This window comes from Dipodomys merriami, unplaced genomic scaffold (assembly GCF_024711535.1).
Source record: "Dipodomys merriami isolate MVZ:Mamm:240054 unplaced genomic scaffold, mDipMer1.0.p SCAF_2, whole genome shotgun sequence".
Taxonomy (NCBI): domain Eukaryota; kingdom Metazoa; phylum Chordata; class Mammalia; order Rodentia; family Heteromyidae; genus Dipodomys; species Dipodomys merriami.
In genome coordinates this window covers 66,984,001-67,006,527 of record NW_027203381.1, presented here as the reverse complement: position 1 = coordinate 67,006,527, position 22,527 = coordinate 66,984,001, and the positions used below count along the sequence as shown (strand labels likewise).

Here is a 22,527-nt window from a genome sequence, read left to right as displayed (position 1 = left end):
ATATGAGTCTTATGGAATGTCCTGCCCAAATTGGCTTTGAACCAGATCCTCAAATCTCAGCCTCTTCCATAGTTAGGATTGCAGGTGTGACCCCCAGCAATTGGCTAAATGCTCCCATTTTTAAACGACAGCAAATGACATTGCCAAGGTTACAATGATTTGGGATGGGGCCTATCTCCAGATCTGATTCTACTCTCTCCACTTGGCTCTCCACAAAAGCTATAAAGAGACAAGAGACAGCTCTCCCTGGGTGAAGATTGATTGGTGGCAATGACTCATTAGTCTTTGAAACCAGTTAGACCAGGCCTGGCTTTGCCCTCTTCTCTCAACTGTACCCAACCAGAGACACTCTTCTAATCTATTCTCCATTTCTCCAACACTCTCATCTGCTAGCCCCCAAGAATCTCTAGCCTTTTGAAGAAGAAACCTTTTATATGTCTAAATAACTCTAAGAAGCCAATTTTTTTAAATTGTTTACTCTTAGGAATACTGAAATTTCCTACTGAGTGTTCGGACTATAGACAAAGGAATGATATTCCAGCATCTCATTTATTTGTCTTTCTAAAGTCAGAGCACAAAGTAGCTGCTCTGTAAGAGTGTAAGTATCGGGATGGAGAACAGAAATCCAGGCAGCCTGGAGAATTATGATTTTTTTAACATTTATTATTATTATTATTATCTTTTAAAAATAGTTGTACAAAGATGTTCCCATTCTACAAAACAGTATATGAATACAAGGTGTCTGACAACATTTTCACCCATCGCTCCTTGTGATCTTTAGGATATTCAGAGAGTTTTCTTAGCAAAGACCTAAGCTGGGTGGTCTGGCAATCTGCACCTATTAGCCCAGCAAAAAGTGTCTGCTGTTAGCCCTTCACTTGTCAGGAGATATGTGAGCAGACTAAAGAAGGCTCTCAAACCAAATTAAAACGAAAGCCAAATCAAGTAGTTAGATAAAACTTACAGAATGGGGACTTTAGCTGGAGCACACTCGTGAGTCTCTTGCCTTTTAACACCTACTTTCTAAAAATCCGGGCATAAGCTTCCTTCAATAACAATTGATGATTGGACTCCCTTGTAGCCTAATTCAGGAGTGAAAATCCCACATCCATCAATAATCAAGAATAACTCATAACACGCACTGGTATGTGGATATTATCTGGATGTGTTATTGATGGCTCCTTTACAGTGGAATCTATGGAAATTATGTATTTAGTTACTTGGATATTTCAACTAAGGAGAAAAAAAAGAAACAGAGTGAACCTGATCTATCATATTGCACATACCGCCAGTACCTAGTACAGTGACTGGTACATAACAGGTACACAATAACTGTTTGATGAGTGAGTGAATGGAGAAAAGTAAAAGCCTTGAGATGGAAAAAGTAAAGGGAATGTCTTAATTGTGCACTGATGTGTAACAAATCATCTCATACCCAGTGCCTTGTGAGCCCAAACCAACTGGCTTTATTCATACTCAGCCTGGACCTAGGAACATAAACCACATCTCATTGCCTATGTTAACATGACCTCATGTTATTTCTCTGTCTTCATTCCTGTGACTTTATTTTTTCCAGGAGTTGCCTGCCCAAGCAAATTATTTGATTTTTATTAAAGGTACTTCTTATTAACTCTTCACTGGGACACATCAATGTATGCCTTATATTTCTTTTGGTTTCGCCTCTTGAAATCCTTGCCTTGAAGTTTCCACTAATTTTGGATTGTTGCCTTATAGTCTTGGCACAATTCTAATGAAGTCTCTATCTTGAAAGACCATTTTAAACCAACTTTCCCATTATAAATGTATTTTGACTTTCCCTCTTGGATACATTGATAATGCCCGGGCAAGGTTTGGTCTTCCTTAACTTCAAATGAGCAATAATCTCAGCTTTGTTTAATGGATAGTGTAGGTGATCTTTGGGAGCACATTTTTAATAAGCATAAAGCAGCAACTACTTTATTCCCTTCACAATTCAGAGGTTGGCTGGGCTCAGTGAGGCAAATCTTCTGCTCTGAATGATGTTGACTGTACTGTAGTCATCTTGGGCCTTCACCAGCAGCAACCTTCAAGATGGCTCCTTCATAAATCTGCTCTAGAGGTGACATCTGGGCTCAGCTGGGAAGATGGGATGACTAGGCTACTCTTTTCTTCATGTACTCTTCCCTCCCCCCCATTTGGTGGGCCTTGAACCCCCAGGGCTCTGTGCATATTAGGTGAGCACTCTATCACGAAGCCGCAGTCCCCAATTCTCTACATGTAGTCCAGGCTACTCTTTCTCTATTTGGCTGCTTCACATGATCACTTTATCAGTGTAGTTCCTTCCTTAGTTCACAGATTGAGCTCCCCACTATGCAAAAGGGAAAAACCCCAGTTCTTTGTAAGGCTTAGGCCTAAAATGGCATTGAGTCATTTGTGCCACCTTCAATTTGTGAAAGCAGTCACAGGGCCAGCTTAGAATCAAAGGCAGTGACAGCTGAATCTGTGGACTGACACACTTGTCAACCATGATGATTTGGGGAGACTGGAACTTAAGACCAGTCAGGTCAGAAAGAAGAGCCATCCTCCATCCTTGGGCAGAAGCCTTAGGGTTATCTCTTAACAACTGCATGAGTTGAGGTGCCAACCATTGTGATGCAGAGAAAAGTAGCAAGTTGTCTCTGTGTGCCATCCCAGAAGCAAAAGACCTGACGAAGATACTCTGGACCAAGGAAGAGAGTAAATAAATGCCAATCTGATTAGACTAAATAAATGCTTTGCTGAGCTAGCAATATGATTTTTCATTCAGTAGGGAGAAATATTTTCTCCAAGGTGTTGGCCAAGACTCATTTTTAAAAGATATAAATATTTAGGCTATAAAAGTAGTCTAACTACTTTGGAAACTGAGGAAAAGAAAAAACTATCACCTGAGCTCTCTTATCCTAACCCAGACCGATGTTCCCTCCTTGTCTCTGTTTATGAATGGATATTGGCAAGGTACTTGGGAAACTGCTAGGAGACCAGCAGCTTGTGGGGCCAATCTGGGTATATAGATAATGAAAAGAATATTCCAATCCTTGCAAAGGGATCTAGCTTGAGAGAAACAATCTGGGAAGAGATGGGTCCCAACAAATCAGAATCTCCCAGACAGGGTGGTAGATGAGCAAAGTGTGAGTAGTGTCTGGGGAATCTCTCAGAAAGCAGCACTGGTGGTGCTGTGAGAGGTGAACAGGTGCCAGGGTCTAAGGACTATCTAGGAAGTGAGTAAGGGAAGGAGAGGAAAAAAGGGAAATAGAAAAAGCAAAGACAAAGGTGGCTTGAGGGGCAGTACCCACATACTAAGTATATTTGTCTATTTGCCTGCATGATTTTTTTTCTTTTGTTGTGCCAGTACTGAGGTTTGAACTCAGGGCCTTGCACGTCTCAGGCTGGCATTCTGCCACTTGAGCTACACTTCTGCTTCTGGTGGGTTCCACATGTGGTGCCACTTGCTGGTGAATTGGAGATAAGGGTCTCAAGGTCTGTCTGCTAAGGCTAGCTTTGAACTGACTTCCTCGGTTCTCAGCTTCCTGAGTAGCTAAGAATATAGGCATGAGCCACTGCTGCCTGGCTTCTGTTCACTTTTATCTATCACAAAACTGGAACACAAAACACCAGCAGACACAGGAAGGAAAATCCCACAATAGTATAGAGTTAGTGACTACCTTCCAGGGAAACATTTTGCTTACAGAACTTTTATGGATCTTGTCAGAAACAGCCACATTTGGATTTTCTCACCTATGGCTTTGAAATCACTCCTGATGATATTACTAATTTGAACTCAGGGCCTGGGCGCTGTCCCTGAGCTCTTTTTGCTCAAGGCTAGCGTGTTAAACCACAGCACCCCTTCTGGCGTAAGAAGTGTCTCATTTAACCACAATTCTCAGATCTCAGCCTCCTGCATAGCTAGGATTACAGGCACGAGCCACCAGCACCCAGTTCTCTCTTATTAGCATTTTCCTGCTTGTTTCTCTGGGTCTGGGTGTGACTCATTCACCAGCCTCACAAATGGCATTTCAGATTCTAATACTTTTCTTATTTCTTAAAGTTTGGGTTCTTTTTTTCGTCCTAAGTAATTTTTTATTTTGAAAAAATAATCCCATTAATTCATTGGTACTGAAAATTATTAATTTTTATGCTTACAAAAGATTGCACTTGGGCTGGGAAGGTGGCTCAGTGGTAGAGCGCTTGCCTTGCATGCATGAGGCCCTGGGTTTGATTCCTCAGCACCACATAAGCAGAAAAAAGCCAGAAGTGGTGCTGTGGCTCAAGTGGTAGAGTGCTAGCCTTGAGCTGAAGAGCTGAGGGACAGCACCCAGGCCCAGAGTTCAAGGCTCATGACTGGCAAAAAAAAAAAAAAAAAAGATTGCACTTGATTGCATTAATAGCATGCTATTTGAGGGACAGGAAGGAATTTCTGCCGTTCTCTGAGATTTTAGTCTGAGATTTTAGTTATACATGTGTCACAGCAAAACCAGAGTGAGATGAGAACACATTTCCAACAAATTGATTCTGGTTATATAAGCAGCAAAAGTACACAGAATACAGATACTGTAACTAGGTTTGTTTGCCCCTGGCAAGCAGTAAGGAAGGGGGAGGGGCATGTGCCTGTGTCACCATAGAAACCTGCTTTACTAGGATGTTCATAGCCAGACATGTGGGGTCCAGAGACTTTTACTTCTGGCCACTTCTCAGCTGTTACCTTGGCCAAGTCACCTACCCTTTTTGAATCTAAATACCTCACACTGGATGTGAAGATGACAATATCGATCCTCTTTACCCTCCTAGATTTGTTTTAGAATCAAATGAAGTGATATTTGTGAAAGCATTTGGGGATCCTTAAGGTATTTTTGCCAAATGTGAACTGTTATTTTTATCAGCCTTCTTCCTATACCAGTAATATGCAGCTCCTTGAACGGATTTTGCAGGTCAGTGCCCATGCCAGGTGCTGAGGTCACAAGAAAGACAACATTCTTGTCTCCCTGAGTCCATGTGAGTAGGGTCACATTAGATGCTCCAGAAAGAGGACAGGAGGGGCAAGAGGGGTCACAGAGGGATTGGGAGGCATCAGGATGGCCTTCCTGAAGCAGATGCATGCCAAGAGCATGTAGCAGGAGGTGCGTGAATAGGGAACAGCAGCGGGAAACTTTCAGCCCAGGTCAGTGTGTACAAAGGGACAGAGGCTGAAGGTGTACTGGAGCAGCTTTGAGTGTGTCTATGTTGGGGAAGCAAGAGCAGACAATGCCTGCTTGCAGGGAATGAAGCAGGGGAGTCAGTCAGGAGATTTCAAATGCAAGTTTTCCCTGGCATGAAAGCAACAGGACACACTGGGGAACTTTTCTAGCCAACAGGTTGGGCGGAGGCTGGAACATGGTCTATGGATAGCAGAGGGGCCACACTGAGAACAAAGGATAAGGAAACCAGTCTCTGAGGGAAGACAAAAGTATTATACTTGAAACTCCTATGCCAACATGGCAACCACAATAAGGGGAGTCATCAGGCAGGGAGGTTTGAAGGCTCCTGGTAACCTGACCTGAAAGATACAAGGAAGAAACAGGTGGTAGCCTTGAGAAAGACACACTGAGTCTAGGGAAAACAGAGGGAAGACATGGTGTGAGGGTCATAAATCGAGTTTGAGAAACAGTAACTGCCATGCAGAGATGTCCCATCGACAGTTGAGTCCATGGTTTGGGAGCTAAGGAAAGAACTCTGGATTGAAGATGCCAGGTTGGCACTGTCCTCATAGAGATGTCCGTCACTGTCATGGAGGCTTGAGTCATGAGCAAAGAGATGTGGGTAGAAGGCAGAAGGAACAATCCCATGACAGATGCTGAGAAATTGCCACAGAGGTTGAAAGAACTTGGAAAAAAGAGATGCTCAGCAAGTAAGGACAGATGGAATTTCAAGAATGAGGTTCTTACAGGGTCAAATGATGGCTCAGGGGTAGAGCGCTTGCCTCGTGTGCATGAGGCCCTGGGTTTGATTCCTCAGCACCACATAAGCAAAAAGAAAAAAGCCGGAAGTGGCGCTGTGGCTCAAGTGGTAGAGCACTAGCCTTGAGCTGAAGAGCTGAGGGACAGCGCCCAGGCCCAGAGTTCAGGCCCCATGACTGACCAAAAAAAAAAAAGTAAAACACATGTTGTCAGATAATGACCACCTGTTCTCTGAGTTGCCCTAACTAACACATGTCAGTAGAAAGGAGAGGGTGAGAGGCAAGAAAGAGAGGGTCCGCTCTGAGCAATATACAGACATTCTTGGTGAGAAGTGAGAGAGGTCACAGGGTAGCTCTTAAAGAGTGTAGAGAAGTAGATGTGCTTTTATGATGGGAGTGTGTTAGTCAGCTTTCTGTTACTATAACAAATACCAGGAAAAAAAAACAGCTTAAAATGCAGAAGGGTTTGTTTTGTCTCATAATTTTGGAGGTTTTGGCCCATTAGCTAGCTCCATTGCCTTGGGTCTATGGGAGAACAGCACGTCATTGTGGGAGTGAGTGGGGGCAGGGACCCACTCATCTGGTCAAGTGAGAAAGAGAGGAAAGGGCTGAATCCCCACTGTGTCCTTTGAGGCATGCCCTCAAGGATCTAAACCCTCCCACGAAGTCATCTCTTAAAATTTCCACCACTGGCTGGAGACCAAGCAGAGCACCTGCTTCTCAACGTCATCAACCCAATAAGCTCTAAAGAAAGAACCAGTTGTTGGAGGTCTATACAGAGACTGCAGGTAGAGAGTCTTGCTTGCTTCTCTGCCTGCCTCTTTCCTTTATTCCCTCTCTCTCTTTCCTCCTTCTCCCTCTCTCCCCTCTCAATCTCTCCTCTCTTTCTTTCTCTCTTTCTGTTCCAGTAGTTGGGCTTGAACTCGGGGTTTCTTGGACTCACTTGAGCCACAGTTCCCCTTCCAGCTTTTCGTTGGTTAATTGGACCTAAGAGTCTCATGGATTTTTCTGCCCAGACTGGCTTTGAACTGTGACCCTCAGATCCGCCTCAAGTAACTAGGATTACAGGCATGAGCAACCAGTGCCTTGTTAGAGGTGCATTTATTTAAGCGCAACAAACATCCGGAGGGTAGAGTGAAAAAGCTGAGCAAGCTTCTGTCAGATCTGGGATAGTGCTTAGGTTCTTTAATAACATTTTTTAATGAAAAAAAAATCCAACTAAGTTGGGTTCAATATCTTGTTAGAAACTGACGGCTGTGTTTGATATTAAACCGATTTTTGTTTGTTTTTGCTGGTCCTGAGGTTTAAACTCAGGGCCTGGGCACCGTTCTTGAGCTTTTTTACTCAAGGCTTGAGCTCTACCATTTGAGCTACATCTTCACTTCTGGTTTTTGGTGTTTTTAATTGGAGACATCCCTGCCTGGACTGCCTTTGAACAGTGATCCTCAGATTTCAGCCTCCTGAGTAGCTAGGATTCCAGGTGTTAGCCACCTGCTGAAGTTACTGTTTTTGAAATGTTTCCAGACACAAAAGACTCTCTTTGTTGGAGAAAGAAAACCTGTTCTGAACTCAAAATAAAATCTCAAACAGGTCACACAAAGGCAGTTTCAGTGTTTCCTAGACAACTATACATTATTTTCCTTCAATCTTTCCTCTCTTGTCTCTCTTCCCAACTCCAAAATGAGAAAACAGCCTGGTTGGTGCTGGTGGCTTTCACCTTAATCCTAGCTACCCAGGAAGATTGCAGTTCAAAGCCAGCCAGACCAGGCAGGAAAATCCATACGACTCTTACCTTCAATTATCTACAAAAAAAAAAAAAAAAAAAAAGCCAGAAATTGAATAGAGTACTGGCCTTGAGCAAAAAAAAAGCTCAGGGATAGCATGTAGGCTCTGAGTTCAACAGTATGCACAACACACACATAGAAAAAACAAGCAAATAAAAACACTACTAACACAAATGAGTCCTTAGTTGTTTATTGTTTTAGAGGCATGTTCTCCTCTACAAGATATTAATGGCCAACTCCATGGTTACCTAATAAAACAATATAGTACTAATGCAGAGATTTAGGAGAAGTATATATTTGATCCTAAACAATCACATGGGTGAGCATGAAAGAAGAGAAAGAAGAGAGAATAATTGGGTGTCCTGGACAACACTTGTTCTTCCCAAATCTTAGGTGGTGAAATCTTTCTTTAAGCTTTGAATCCCATTTTTCCACCCTAGATCTCCACTGGAGATGAAGAAATGACTCAATGACTTATCTAGGAGAAAGGAAAGGAAAAAAGAAAAACATGAAAACGTATATAGATGTGCCCTTATCTTGTCCTAGGAAATAATTCTGATATCTGTTTATACATCTTACATGTCTTATGAAGACAACATAGTGTGGGTGTGTGAGAGCACACCATTACTGGGGCTTGAACTCAGGGAGCACTATCTCTGAATTTTTTTGCTCAAGACTAGTACTCAACCACTTGAGCCACAGCTCCACTCCAGCTTTTCAGTGATTAATTAGAGATATGAACGTCAGACTTTCCTGCCTGTGCTGGCTTTGAACTGCAATGCTCAAATCTCAGTCTCCCAGGAGTACATGTGTGAGTCACTGGCATGTCCAGCCAGGCCAGCATTTCTAGAACTGCTTTAACGTATTACCTTTGGTCTCCCCTACCTCTGTTATGAGATAATACACTTGTTTTACACTTTGATGGCTTTGGGGACAAATTTATAACCATTCAGCTTGGGAGAAAAACTGCTGGAAGAGAAACTACACAGCAGAAACCATGAAGTTGGTAGTGTTTGTCCATTTGAATAGGCTAGCTGTAACTGTAGGCTAGATTTACAAATTTCACGTCTAACATCAGTAACTAAATTATCAAAACAGATTACATTTATGAGAAACAACATATTTAAACCAGCAGTGTTCTTTAAATAACATGGCTATCAACGGAATTTTGAGGGGAAAAATGCATTGATCCCTGCTTGACTAAAGATAATTTAGAACTGCAAACTTATCTAACAATAGAAAGCATAGCCACACTAATGCCTTATTATTAATCTAGATTGAATTATTTACTTGGCTGCAGTCATGGCTCCTCTTATTTTTTATTATAAGGTTTTATAAGTAATATCACTAGAGCCATGTTTAACATTTGACATTCTTTAAATGAATTTAATGTATCAGTTTTATGAAACCAAGTGCTTCCATAAACTGTTAATTCAGTCTCACTACAAGTATTTGCAGAATTATTGCATTTCCTCCTGGATATTTAAATTGTAGATTTTCCACTAATTCAGACTGATATTCTTGTTTGGCTAAACAAGTTCAGTAAGGTTACTTAATTCAGTAAGTGTACTGGGGCGGGGGGTGGGGGGAAGAACCCTACCTAGTTGGAGAAATATGCTTCCTAGATAGACAGAATCCTGGTTATCAAACCAGGAGATCACATTCGCTATTCAGAAGTGAGCAGATAAAGATGGTGGAGACAAATGCTTTAGAATGAAAAGGAAAAATGGTGTTATTTTTAACTTTTCCTGTTCCGATATAACAGCACAGAATAGTCTCAGTAGCAAATCTGTGAGCAAATCCTGTGAGATTCAAGTTTCCTTTGATATGCTTTGCAGTGGAGACAATTCTCATCAGAATGGCAAGTCTCCAATAATCTAATGTGTTGCCTGAATTCTTACAATGGCAAACCATAATGTCCATCCTTCAGGCTTCAGCTTCTACATCTTTTTGTGTGTATGTGTCAGACCAGGGCTTGAACTCAGGACCTGGGCCTAGGCCCTTAGCCTTTTTTGTTCAAGGATGGTGCTCTACCACTTAAGCCACACTTCCACTTCTGGCCTTTTGATAGTCAACTAGAGATAAGAATCCTGCCGGGCGCTGGTGGCTCACGCCTGTAATCCTAGCTACTCAGGAGGCTGAGATCTGAGGATTGCGGTTCAAAGCCAGCCCGGGCAAGAAAGACCGTGAGACTCCTATCTCCAATAAATCACCAGAAAACCGGAAGTGGCGCTGTAGCTCAAGTGGTAGAGCGCTCGCCTTGAGCTGAAGAGCTGAGGGACAGCGCCCAGGCCCAGAGTTCAAGACCCACAACCGACAAAAAAAAAAAAAAAGAGATAAGAATCCTCACATAGCTGAGTACCAGTGGCTCATACCTGTAATCCTAGCTACGCAGGAGGCTGAGATCTGAGGATCACAGTTCAAAGCCAGCCCGGGCAGGAATGTCCATGAGACTCTTATCTCCAATTGATAACCAGAAAACTGGAAGCCTTGAGCTGAAGAGCTCAGAGACAGCACTCAGGCCCAGAGTTCAAGAGCTACAACCTACATAAAAAAAAGAATCTCACACTTTCCTGACTGGGATGGGTTCAAACCATGATCCTCAGATCCCGTTTCCTGAGTAGCTAGGATTACAGGAATAAGTTAAGGGTACTCAGCTAGTTTCTACATGTTTGAAGGTAGATAAAATACTGTATAAATATAAAATAATACTTAAAATAACCCCAAGGACATTTGCATGAAATTTCAAAAATATGCCTGGTATAGATTGTTTCAGCCATAAAACATGTGCACACACTAGAGTTGAAAGGACTTCAGAGACTTCCTGGTTTGGTTTTCTTGCCTTGCTGATAGGGAAATTGGAGTCCTTAAGAGGACTTGTGCAGTATCTCCTAGGTAGCAGCCATATTGCCTGATTGCTAATTCTATTTTTTGAGCACATCAAGGAAGTTGTGCTTCTTTATACGATACTAGTTATGTATGCATACACATGCATGTCAGTGTGCATGGGATTTGCTAGGGATTGAACCGAGGGTCTTATGTATACCAGGAAAGTGCCTGCAGCCCCTAGACTTACTCATCTGCAAATGAAACACTTAACAATATGTTTTTGTAGGTGGAATTAGGCTATGCCAAAAATTTCTTATTTTGGGGAGTGGGGGTCTGGTCGTGGGGCCTGAACTCTGGGCCTGGGCGCTGTCCCTCAGCTTTTCAGCTCAAGGCTAGCGCTCTACCACTTGAGCCACAGCGCCACTTCCGGCTTTTTTTTTCTGCTTATGTGGTGCTGAGGAATTGAACCCAGGGCCTCAAGCATGCAAGGCAAGCGCTCTACCACTGAGCCACCTTCCCAGCCCTATGCCAACAATTTCTATGGTCACAAAAAATAAATCATAATTTATAGAACTGAAAATGCACTGATTGTGATATACAACTTTGTGTAACAATCTGGAATAATACTCCTTTTTTTTTTGGTGCTGGCTTGGAGCCTGAATTCAGGAACTGGACCCGAGTGCTCTTTGAGCTTCTTTTTCTCAAGGCTAGCACCCTACTACTTTAGCCACAGGTCCATTTCCAGGGTTTTTTTGTTTTTTGTTTTTATTTTTAAATAAGTTTTTATTGGAGATCAGAGTCTTACATACATTCCTATTCAGGCTGGTTTCAAACTGCAATCCTCAGATCTCAGCCTTCTGAGTAGCTAGGATTATAGGGATGAGCCATCAGCACCCTACTATATAGTTCTTTTGTAGGACTTACCAAGGTACTTTTAAAAATCTTTTACCCAACTGTCTCATGTACCAGGCTGTACTCTTTGTTATAGCTACAGAAATCCCCTCTTTCCTCTCCTTTTCTTCCTGTGGTACCTGGTTCAATAATTACCCCACAAATGCATGTAGTTGAGAAACTGAGGAAGGCGCTGTGGTCCTTTCCCAAGGGGCCTGGTTCAATTACAAGCAGACCCTAAGACTTTCTGGTCTGGTGAACATCCTCACTGTGGTTGTTTAGGAATCATAACAGCTGACAAACACTAAGGGCTCAGGGCCAAGAGCCATTCTAAACGTTTTAAGTGCATCTATTCATTTCAAGGTACAGACCAGTTACAAAGGCCGTACCATGTAGCAGATCTGTAGTCCCGGCTACTCCCAAGGCTAAAGCAAGAGGATTACTGGAGGCCAGCCTGGGTAGCTTAGCACAAAGAGGTTAAATAATTTGCCTTGAGCTCAAGTTAAGCAACCTGGAGCTGACTTTGGTGCTTCTAACTTGAGAAAGCCAAGGACAAGGGTGGGTATCTTGTCCTCATCCCACCTCATTTTTTGGTGCCAGTACTAGGACTTGAACTCAGGGTCTGGGCACTTGACCCTTAACATTTTTACTCAAGACTGGCACTCTACCACTTGAGCCACGGCTCCACGTTCAGCTTTTTGCTGGAGGTAAAGAGTCTCGCAGGCTGGAAGGTGGCTCGGTGGTAAAGTGCTTGCCTTGATTGCATGAGGTCCTGGGTTCAATCCCCGCAACACATAAACAGAAAAACTGGAAGTAGAGCTGTGGCCTGAGTGGTAGACCGCTGGCCTTGAGCTGAAGAGCTGAGGGACAGCGCCCAGGCCCAGGGTTCAAGCCCCATGACCGACAAAAAAAAAAAAAAAGTCACAACAGGCATTCCTGCCCAGGCTGGCTTTGAACTGTGATCTCCTCAATTCAGCTTCAGGAGTAGCTATGATGATAGATGTGAGTTACTGGCACCTAGGTTTTTCCTCCCTGACTTTTAAGCCGATTTGCGCAGTATCTTAACATTTGAACTACAACAACTCAAGATCCCATTGACCCTACCCTAAATTATTTGACCAGCACTTCCATAGTCTCTGTGCTGGCTCTTCTTAGTATTGCCTCTAAGCCTTTGGGGCTTCGATGGGGGGCCACTCTGCAAACACCCCTAGTTTCCTCTCAAATCGGCCATGTTGTTGTGGGTGTCCTTTGTTTAAACTCCAGTCCCGGCATTCAGCACACCCAGCCTGGTCGGGGGGAGTCACTGGTGTGTCCCAGCGGTCTCCGGGCTGAGGCCGGGTGGGGGTCGCCATCAGCACGGTCTCAGTGCCTTCTGCAGATGGCTGGCTACACTCCGTAGGTGTTAGGAGTTGTGGAGAAATGGTCTTTCCCTCTGGATGGCCGCAGTGCCAGTCTGGTTGAAAGGTCTTTCTGGCCACGGCGCGACGGGCTCCGATGGCCCCGGCCCCGGCTCGGCCCCACGCCTGGCAGGCCTCTGCGGGCCGCCGGGGCCTCTGGTGCCCTGACATTGGCCTCGGCCCAGTTTCTCTGGCTTCTTCTAAACGCGGCCCGGAGCTACCGGGGGAACTGGAAAAACACTGGCAGGCGGCTCCACCCCTCCCTCCCCCCCGCCCGCGCCAGGTCTCGGCGGGCCGGCAGGGCGGGCGGGCGGCCGCGGTTCTGCGGCTTGGGCCTGCAGCTTGGGAGGCGCTGGGCCCCGGGCGGGGGAAACGGGGGGAGGGCGGCGGGCGAGCGCGCGCGCGCGCAGGCCGGGGCGCAGGAGGGAGGCGGGCGCGCGGGCGGAGGCGAGAGGCGGCCTGCCTGTCAGCAGGAGCGGGCGCGGGCTCGTGTGTCAGCCGCTCCCTCCTCCCTGCGGCCCCCGCCGCCGCCGCCGCCGCCGCCGCCCGGCCGCCCGCGGGGCCTCCCGGCCTCCCGCCGCCGCCGCCACCGCCCGCTCCCCCCGCGGCCTGGCAGGCTGCCGGCTGCACAGGCGGGGGTTCGCGCCGTTCTCACGACCTCTCAGGTTGCCTGAGCTCATCTGGGAGCTATTCATTTCCTGCCAGAAAGCAGCCGGGCCTGCTGAGCAAGCCACCTTGGCCGCAGGGCCGCCGGGGCCGGCTCGGCGTGGCCGCCCTGGCCCGCTCCTGCCCGGCCACCGGCCCTGCGGGCCTCCCGGGAACCCCGAGCCGCCCCCGGCGGGCGCGCGGCGGGGGCCACTCATCCGCCCATCTGGTTGCACTTAGGAGCCGGGAGGAAGCTTGCAGCGGGCTGTTGCCGGCCGGGGGGTGTGGGAAAAGTTAATTGACTTTAATGACAGGTTCCCCGGGACAGTGGCGACGCGGAGGGGGTCCATTTAAACCCTGGGGTCCCCTCGGCCGAAACACGTCGGGTGGGATGGGACGGGATCGGGCGGGAGGAGGGGAGCAAGCCTTGGCCTGGCTTGTATGGGGGCGGGGTGGGGGGTATCCCTTGGCGTTTGGGGAGACCCTCACCTCTCATGCCTAGCCTTCCTGGTTCCTGAGGTGTTAGGAGACACGTCTAGGTGCAGGAGGTGTGTGGGGGGGGGTACCCTTCTTCCCCCTCCCCTCCTGGGTCTCCCTGGGGAGGTTAAAGGGCCCAAGGCCCACATCCGGATACAAAGCTTGGAAATACCTTATCTCCCAGAAGGATCAGAAACCGCTGGGGGGGGGGGGACGGGAGGACGGCCCCGAGTGCCCCCCAGGCGGGATAATTAGGCCAAAGGACCTCCGGGGAGGACCTGGTAAAGTCGTCTGCGACACTTCACCTCTCCCCCAGCTACTTCACAAACAGCCAGCTGCTAGAGCTGGCGGCGCCTTAGAAATAAGTCCATTCACTTTCATACACTTGGAAGTGTCCCAGAGAAGGAAATGATTTATCCAAGGGGACACAATGAGTGCAATGGCTCACTGGAACCTAAAAGTCGCCATCCAGGACCTAGGGTCTCCCCTCCCCTCTCTCTATTAGACAAAAACGACTAAATTTCGGGGTGGGGGACAGGTAATATATCACTTTTTTTTTCTCAGAACAAGTGACTTACTTTCCTAAACTCTATCACCCTTCCCCAAGATAACATCTATGTACTTTTGGGTTTTTTTAATGTACTGGAAAAGAATTACTTTTCTAAAGTTGAGACCAGGAGGACATAGGAGGATGAGGGGATGAGGAGGGAGTTAATAGGAGATGCATGTATGAAAATGTTATAAGAACACTTATTAGTTTGTAAGATTATTCACTGCTTTAAAAAAAAAGGTGAGATCCTGATGTGTGGATTTTTTTCTATTAAGACAGTATTGAGAAGGTCTAGTAGGGATCAAGGACAGGCAGTTCTTACGAAATTTGTATTTAAGCAAAAGGGAAAACCATAGGATAAAGAAGTGTGTGTGTGTGTGTGTGTGTGTGTGTGTGTGTGTGTGTGTGTATTTCTTTGCTGAAAGGTGTGCTGGGCACCTTTCAGGCACACAAAATAAAGCAATAGGAGCCAAATTCATTTTTTAAAGTATCTTTTAAACCTTGCCCTCTGAGGCGGAAGCCCAAAGTATAGGAGAGAAAACCAGCTTCTGTCTGCTAGATCATTCCTATGATAGCTGCTCTCAACGCTGGCCTGTGGGAAAGGCCCCAGCCAGGCGGGGGAGAAGTAAAGCTTTTGAAACAAGACAGAAAATCGTTGGCTTTATCTTTGTTAGGAAAGCTTCAAAGATTGATCTCTCCCGCCTCATCCTTCTCCTCCCAGAAGCCTAAGGGGGGGGGGAGGGTGAGAGTGGTGGGTGGTGGGAGAGGAGAACTGGCCGGCTGTGGGGGAGGAGGGCACGCCGGCCAGACCCACAGCGAGGCTGATGTGTCTGGTCTCGCAGGGCTCGTGGTTTTCATTTCCCCAACACCTGGATGCAGTCAAACACCTGGCCAAATCTGACAAAATCTGACAAGCCTTTGTGATGGGATTTGGAAGAAATTCCCTGCAGATCCTGGCACAGTTTAAAGCTGTCCGCTTTGAGTTAGGACTTGTTAAGGAGGGTTATGTGAGCTGAAACCCGAGACAACCCTTTTGCTTCTATCTGGAGCCCACATCTTGCCTGGAAATGGGGCATGACCAAGCTAAGGGGTCGCTTGCTGTTTGTATTAAAAGGGGAAGATGGCCTATGTGCCTGCCAGCACAGCCCCCACATGTTTTCTCTATTAGAGCCAAGCACAGAAACTTATCAGAAACACATGTCTGGTGTTAATCATCTGGGCTGGGGCTCCACTTGGGAGTCTAACAAGCTGTCCCTTGGCAGAAGGAATCTGTTGACCTTTGCAGCTTGCTTGAAGAGTGTGCAGAGAGGCATTTCAAACTTTGAGATGCTGCTGCTAGGGAATATGTAGCTGAACCTAAGGATAGACTAATTAATGAAGACCCCACTTTGAGGCTGCTGGAGTTGAATCTATTCTTGCTCTGGATGTTGGTGGTTATGTTAAGGAGCAGTGCTGCAGGAGATGCCCTTAGTGGGCAATGGGCAATTAGAGTCTATCTATGAACTTAAGTTCAGCCCTCAGCTGCTCAGGAGGCTGAGATCTGAGAATCATGATTTGAAGCCAGATCAGGAAGGAAAGTCAGTGAGACTCTATCTCCAACTTAAAGGTGGAGTTTTGGCTCAAGTGGTAGAGTGCCATTCAGGAGCAAAAAATGCTAAGGTATATACCTAGGCCCAGAGTTCAAGCCCCAGTACCAGCAGTGGAGACAAGGACTAAAGAACTATGAACAATTTTTTGAAATCCTTTAGAGAATAACAAGTATTTAAGCAAGCTATATAAGGGTTTAACTGGGTACAACTCTTTTTTTAAGTTCATGGAATATTGGTTAAAGATTTGATGGGTTAAAAAAAAACAACAACTAATTTCCGAATCCCCAGGATACATGTCATTTATATTGTACCAAGAATCTCTCATTGCCTATTATGAAATAATCAATTTTAATTCATGAAGAAGCCTTCACTGTTTTATTATATTTTCTCAAATAAACTTCCCCAAAGGAAGATATTTTAAGAGCATTTTTTTCAAACATCTTTGGCATCACATAAAAAAGAAATCTCGTGTAAAAAACGAAATGTCATCTCAACTTTTATAATACAAAGGCGCAATCCAATATGAACATATAAAATATATACAAATATAGTGCATGGTCAGCCACTGAATACAGCTCTCTACAAAAAAAGTAACTTTTTAGAAAGTAATCAGCTTAATCACAAAAGTCTCTTCTAGTAGCCAAGTTCTTGTTTTAGTGTCCGAAGGGAAGATGTGGGTTGGGGAGTTTGGGGGCCTAAGTCTCTCAGTTCCTCCAGGGCCTCCACATGGAGTCCGCAGTGAGCGAGGGGCCGCTGGAAGGAGACACAGGGTTGGGGCCTACGGAGGTCCCGCTGTTGCTGGTGTAGACAGGGATGACCGGACTGCTGTGCGCAAAGGCCCCGTTGGGGATGAGAAAGGCAAATTGGCCATCAGGAGCTGGCACCACCTGGAAGCCGCCGAACACCTTGGCGGCTTCACCAGCCTGGCTGCCCAGCTTGCAGGGGGCGCTGCCGGGAGGGGGCGCCGCGCCTCCGGGGATGGGCACGAGCGGCGGTGGCGCGAACGGCGCGTGCTGGGGACCGCCGGGTCCTGGCGGCGGCGGCGGCGGTGCCTGCAAGGCGGGGTGCGGCTGTCCGGGGTAGGTCATGGCGTTGATCTGGGTCATGCAGTTGGCCAGGTGGCCGAGCAGACGAGTGCGCACCTCGGTGTTAACGCCCTCGCACGTGGACAGGAAGCGGGTCACCTCATTCATGCACTCGCTGAAGCCGGCTCGGTATTTGCCCAGCACGCTGGGGTCTGTGCTCAGCGCGGCTGCAGGCCAGAAGGACAAACACAGGTCACCGAACGGCGCTGGCCCAGTGGCCACAGCCTCCCGCCCTGGGAGGTCCCCGCCGCGCGCCTCCCTGACCGCGCGCCCGCGGAACTACCTCCGGCTAGAAGGGTGGGGTAGCTTCAGAAACCTCTCCCCACGAAGAGGGGCCGCCGAGGCGGACACTCCCTCCCCATTCTCGAAGGTTCTATTTAAACTGATCTCAGCTCCAGACCGGCCACCCCCACCCACGCGCGCGATGTGACCTTGGGCAATGCCACCCACCCCGGCATCCGACTCTCATTTCCCTTCCTGCAGTAGGGGGCGGCGGTGTGTGACTGCTAAGCCAGATGACTATTAACCTCCACCCGGCTCAAACCCGCCGCCATCCTACACCGGGGCCCTCCCCACCCCATCAATTTCCCCCACAGCCAAGCCACCCTCCACCCTTGCGGCTACAACCTCTCTCCCTCCCCTCCTTTTCCGGAACAGTAACAACTTGGAGTTATGGCTATAAATAAGACCCAGACCGTGGGAACTCGAGAGGGAGCCAAGGCAGTAAAATGTAGCTCAATGCCTCTCACAACTGCGGCGGAAGTCTGGAAGAAATCACCGCGGGGCGAGAAGGACGCCGGCAGAAGGGGACGCGCGTGCCGCCCTTACCCGTCATCTGCGCCCGCTGCAGGTTCCGGAGGTGCTTGACTGTCATTTCCAGAATGTCTGCCTTCTCCAGCTTGGAATGCCGGGAGCTCTGCGTAGGGGAGGAAGCAAGCGGGGAACGTGAGACCCCAGTCAGTCGCACGAGTGCGGGGGGTGGCGGGGGATTCCTTACGCGGGCCACAGGCCCACCTCCCAGGAAGCCAGACAGACTAGCCCTCCCTCCTAGGACAGCGCAGGGCTGGTGGGGATAAGGTCCACGCACTGCAGGCGAGGGGCTCATTCTTTGTGACTGAGAAATAACATTTATCTTTAATTTTTTTTAAAAAGCACCATCCCTCACTTACGTCTTTTTTAAGAGCATCCAAAATCAGTGTTTTCAGCTGGCTCAGACTTTCATTTATTCTTGCTCGTCGTCTTTTCTCCATGATAGGCTTTGATGACTGCAAAAAAATAATAATGCTAATTATAAAAAGGCCCGTGTTCTCAGGAGATCTGCCATTTCACCCCGGAGATTTAAGCGAAAAAGAAGCCCTGCTGTACCCCACCCCTAATCCGACTTAATTTCTTAGGGCTGCAGAGGCAGACAGGTATTGATTGCCCTTACCTTTCGGTGCTCAGATGCTGTCTTTGGTTTATCCGGTGTCGTGTTGACACTGGCTGGGGTAGCAGCCACCGGGGAAGAGGAATTTTTCTCCATTATATCAGCTGGCATTTTCCTTTTTTTTTTTTAATCCCCTACTAGATTACTAGAGAATTTTATTTTGGAAGTCCTTCGCGAAAAATAAAATTTTTGCTTGCGTTCTTTTTACTTGAGATTTTCATAAAAACTACTGAGCAAGTGCTGAGGGTTTATTGTATTTTATGATTACTTGTGGTCGGTAGCGCTATTCCAGGACCACGGAGAGAGGTAGACTGGGGATTCCGCTGTTATCAGCACCAGCTCCGGATCCTGTGTGATCCCCAAGCCCTGGCGGCCTCTATATATATCTGGGACTGCACGCGAACGGCTCGTGTGAAACTTCCCAAACTTTCTTTCCCACAGTAACTTTCAGCCAATGGGAGGAGGAGACACGCGGCACCGCTCGTGGACCGCGCCCCCCTATTGGCCGCCAGGCACAAGGTCTGGCGGCCAATGGCGCGCGCCTGAGCCCAGGGCACCGGAGGCTACAACGTCAATCAAAAGGATTTTAACCCTTTACTTCTCACCCCCTCTGGGCTTTGCTTTGGAGAGGATTTCTCCACTTCAGGTGGAGAAATTTTTGGGGTGCAGGATCTTTGCTCTTAATTCTATTACTATGTGTAGCAGGGGTGTTTTGTAATAAGTTGAGATATAATTAGAAAAGGCCTAGAAAAAAAAAGACAATTTGGAGTGTTTAAAGAATAGCGCGAAACATGGAAGTGATTTGCTGCTCCAGTTTTACCTATTCAGTGAATGAGAATAGATCATGCAGAAGACATTGGTTTTAAATTTTCTTCCCCCCTCCCCCTTTTTCCTGAGAGCGAGATGCCTTCCCCTTATATTTGCAGGTTTGGGGGACGCAAGATGGTTGTTGAATGCCTCCCTTCCCAACCGTGTCCCCTCAGTCGTCTTCTGGCGTTGGAACCTTGGACCTCCAGCTTCCTTAGGAAACAATCAGAATGCATTTCAAACTGGGTAGAAAGGAAATGGAATTTCAAATGGAAAAAAAAAAACGAACAAGGGGAGCTTTGATGGCAATGCCACAGGGACACGCGCGCGCGCTCCTGCGCTGGCTGCTTTTTCCCTTTCCACCCGTAGGGTCTTGTGTTCCGTGGTTGGTGAAGGTGGCGGGTAAAGGAGGCAGCCTCGCCCCTTCTCACCCCGCGGGCAGCCAACACAGCTTCGGGTCCCGGCGGCGCGCGCGCACGGGCCCTTTAAGAGGTACACCAGCCGAGCTGCAGTTTGACATCAGCCGGCCGGCGAGGGCGCGCCTGGAGCCGGAGCACGTGCCAGGATGTTTTATTGCCGCCGCGGCTGCGGCCGAGCCGGGGAGGATGTGTGTGTGCGTGCGTGTGTGAGTGTGTGTGCGCGCGCCCCGGGGGCAGGGAGGCGGGGGGGGGGGGACGGCGGCGGGCGGCGGAGCGCGGGGGCCGGTTCCTAGTCCCCGGGAGAAGCCAAGAAGGTAAATAGCAGCTGCTGTGCTAGAGCCTGGGAAAACCCCGCCCCCTGCGCCCGGCCCGGGCTCATTGGCGCGCGCTGCGTGTGGGGTGTGTGTGTGTCCGGGGGCCCCCTCCTTCGGCCCCGCGGGGCCAGGAATCCGAAGGGGCGGTGGGTTGCGAGCCCGGGCCCCGGCGCTTACCCGCCAAGGTCAGCCCTTCCGGGCGGGGTGCACACGCCCTGGAGTGTGGGGGGGAATCATCAGCCCACCCTGTCCCCAGTTTGGGGTGTGGGGTTTTACAGTGGCCAAAAGCCTCGCTTTCAACAGCCCAGAGGAGAGGTGGGGCGGGGTGGGGAAGGACTCCGTGTTTGCTCCCTGCCCCAGCCCGCCCGGCCCCCGGGCCCCGTCCGCCCTGCCTCCCCCCGCGGGGCCCTCGGCGCCCGCCGCGGTCACAAGATGCCTGACCGCACTTAGGAAGCGGCCGGGTCAGCCTCCTGCCTCTGCTCGGCGGCTGTGGTTAAGGCGGCTTCGCGCCACCCGCCCCTTCCCCGGGTCCTGGGCAGCCAGGCAGCTCCCCCTCGCTGCGCCCTAGAGGCTGCCGGCGGGCGGCCGGGAAGAGGCGGGCGGCGCGGGCGGCTGCGTGCTGCCGGCTGGCCCGGGCCGCGCGCCGGGAGGAGCCGCCGCCACCGCCGCCGGGTGCCACGTGGCGGGCGCCGGGCCGGGAGCGCCAGGGCTCTGGCGGCGGCCTCCCTGGGGGATTTGCCGCGCGGGGCGGGCGGAGCGCACTGCTCCGGCCGGCTTGCAGCCACCGCCGCCTCCCTCCTTCGGGCCTGCCGGGGTCTCTAGCCCCTTGTTTCTACCCCTGGTGTCCCCCAGCCCTCCCCCACCCTCCCATCTTCCCACCCGCCCCCGAGAGCTCTGCTCACTGCTCCGGCGGCTTGGAGCAATCGGGGATCCCGGCGTCCCGTTTGATGTCAACTCCCCCCTCCCCCAGCCCTTCTCGCGTCGCGGAGGCCTGGCACGCATTTCTCAGACACTTCATTCCTTCCTTCCTCGGAGCTCCCCACTGCGAGCTTGTTGTCAATGATTTCACCAGATCTCATCCCGGATGGGATTCCGAGGTTCCTTGACTCTGCGTGACCTTGGGCAAGCCCTTTGTTTTAGGATGGAACGCAAGCTCAACTGCCAGACACTTGGTTAAACCCCAGAATTACCAAGATGGGAGAGGGGAAGGTCAGTGGCAGCCTGTAAGGAGGCTTCACATAGTCAGCTGCCAGGCAGACAAGTCTTGGTTTTCTGTCTGATGACTGGGCATATGCCTCTATTTCTCAAAGGATTCAGGAGGAGCTAAACAAAGTAGGCGGTCACTGCTGTGTGGATAACAATATTGGTAGTCAACCTGAGGACTATGGGAGGGAGTAAGACAGTTATGACCTCTACAAACCTTGTGGCCTCTAGATGTCTGTACTTAGTACAGTTGGCATCTGTTGGATTGCCCCCCCCCCACACACACAAGATTTCACTAGGGGGTCTTATGTGTAAGAGCAGTGATTCTATATAGATGAAAGGAGATAACAATGCTATGAACATTCAGAGTTAAGTTGCTTTTAAGTTAGTTTGCTTTGGAACCTTCCTTGAGGAAGTGGCCTGTGTTTTGTACCTTGGAAAATAGGTAGGACTGGAACATTGGAAATGTGTGCCATGGGGCTGAAGGAAGGGAGGGAGTATCTAGGGCAGATTGAGATCTTTATTCAGGGAACATTTACTAGTGTCCAGGAACCCCAAAGAGACGAGGAAGTTTAAGGTAGACACAAGACCTGTAAACATCTTGACCTTTTCTAGCTGGTGCAGAGCCAGAGCGTGTTCATGGGAGAGAAGGGACCAAGGGGGTTCTCAGGAAGATGGTCCACACCAAAGCATGGAGAGGGGATGGCAGTGTTCAGAGGCAGAGAGGCCATCTCAGACACTCAAGCCAGTAAAGAAAGTTCTCAAGTGCAGATGTGAACTGACAATCATCTGGAAACACCTGCTGCAGTCCAACTCACCTGGGCATTGACTTCCAACTGCCCAGAGACCTGAGTTTATCAGAAACTTGCTTAGTGCTCTCTGTTTATCTTACCACCTGGAGTCACAACTAAGGTATCATTATGGCTCTGATCCCATTTACCTGCTAAGCTCATTTCCATCTCCTCGACAGCCCTAGAGTTGGCAGCCAAATCTTTACCTCATTGAAGGCTTGATTTACTCACTCTTGCTCACTGAGACTGTGTGTGTGTGTGTGTGTGTGTGTGTGTTTAACACATCACAGAATGGGTTGCTCTATCATGTTCAGAAGAAATGATGAACAATGTCTCTTTTGTTGACTGGCAACCTAGGCCAAAGGGGTAAGAC

At 48.6% G+C, this 22,527-nt stretch overlaps 1 protein-coding gene across 1 annotated transcript; it reads right to left on the bottom strand.

Moving 5' to 3' along the window:
- Positions 1 to 16,470: 16,470 nt before the first annotated feature.
- Hes1 (hes family bHLH transcription factor 1) lies at positions 16,471 to 18,993 on the bottom strand. The gene is made up of 4 exons (XM_070029860.1): positions 18,624 to 18,993; positions 18,364 to 18,459; positions 18,023 to 18,110; positions 16,471 to 17,361 (listed from the first exon to the last, which is right to left on the bottom strand). The coding sequence occupies exons 1-4, from the start codon at positions 18,729 to 18,731 to the stop codon at positions 16,814 to 16,816; spliced, it is 840 nt and encodes a 279-aa protein (XP_069885961.1). The 5' UTR covers positions 18,732 to 18,993; the 3' UTR covers positions 16,471 to 16,813.
- Positions 18,994 to 22,527: the final 3,534 nt, after the last annotated feature.